General features: G+C 31.1%; 1 protein-coding gene across 4 annotated transcripts in view; it reads right to left on the bottom strand.

Annotated features, from left to right (window-relative positions):
* LOC107637698 (oxysterol-binding protein-related protein 4C) overlaps positions 1–1,271 on the bottom strand; it is a 13,095-nt gene that overhangs the window by 1,042 nt on the left and 10,782 nt on the right. For 3 of the 4 annotated variants that reach the window (XM_021121039.1, XM_021121040.1, XM_021121037.1), the window contains 3 exons: positions 1,114–1,217; positions 570–861; positions 48–159 (listed from right to left, as the gene is read on the bottom strand). In XM_021121039.1, coding sequence (XP_020976698.1) covers positions 48–159; positions 570–861; positions 1,114–1,217 — 508 coding nt within the window. The remainder of the gene's footprint in view (positions 1–47; positions 160–569; positions 862–1,113; positions 1,218–1,271) is intronic. The other variant, XM_021121038.1, reaches the window with a different exon arrangement.

Raw genomic sequence — 1,271 nt, forward strand, 5'->3', positions numbered from 1 at the left:
CAAATAGGTTATATAATTATGTACAAAACTGATAAATAGATCTTTACTATAATAACCTCAGAGTCCTTCACAACAGGAGTTTGGAGCCCCGAAATGACTTCTTTTGCATCATATATCACTCTCACTTCTCCATTATTTGTATCCTTCGCTGTCACAATACTGCATAGCACAAGGCATAAGTTTAAGAAGGTAAGGAAAAAAAATCAATTTAATTAGCACAAATTATGACAATAGAACATTTGATGATCAAGATCATTGATTTCTAGACTTCTAGTATATATAAATTTGGTTTTGTCGCAGTATTTTTTAATTTGGCAAATTATGTATAAATAGGTGAATTCTAATATAATTATGTTATGGTAACTACTCAAATGCTGTAAAAATTAAAGTCACATTTTTTTTTACATTTTGGTAACACATTTTTTAAGCAGCACTTTCTAAAAAGCACTAATTTAAATTTAGCAATACATTTTGAGATATTATAACCATCGTAACGTAGTTTTATTAGAATGATCAATATAAATATATACACCAAAAACTTCAAAAACAGATGCTTTACATATACATACCTATCCCAATTACCATTAATTTCATATAGAATCTTCGTTGATATTGAATCAATGATCTTCCCCTTTATTGATTTCCGGCTTGCCCGGAATCCGAACAGAGTGTGGCTTGTGTAGCATAACTCTGCCTCAATGGCAGATTCCGGGCACCGGATATGGACATTGCCGACCCAATCACAGCTAGGAACTGGAAGAAACCTGATCATGAGATAAGGAGCATTCATTTCATATGTCTCTCCATGATTGTGGAGCTTCAATTCTCTTTTACCATGCACTTGACCTTCCACTGCGGCACCTGATTCAAGAATTGAGTAATACCATGAAGCATGTTAACATAGTACATTGATGTGGATTAACTTGCTTAGCAGATTTTTTTTTTTCTTTCTAATTCAATATATTTTTTATTTTCACACATTTTAATGTAATATTTAAGAAATATTTATATTTTTGTCCTTTACCAAATTCCAAATAAAGTAAACATTAAAATACTAATACAATAACTTGTAATTAATTAATTAATGCACAAATAATATATATTATGAATTACCATTGAACTTTGGAACAACATAACTACACCATATTGTTTCTATCTTTTCCTTCTCATTTGTTGCATGAAGTGCAGTCACCGGAGGGTGGTGAGAAACCTGCACACAATGACAATAATCCACATAAAAATTCATTATTCATACCATTTTGGCCAAGATC

This window comes from Arachis ipaensis, chromosome B04 (assembly GCF_000816755.2).
Source record: "Arachis ipaensis cultivar K30076 chromosome B04, Araip1.1, whole genome shotgun sequence".
Classification (NCBI taxonomy): domain Eukaryota; kingdom Viridiplantae; phylum Streptophyta; class Magnoliopsida; order Fabales; family Fabaceae; genus Arachis; species Arachis ipaensis.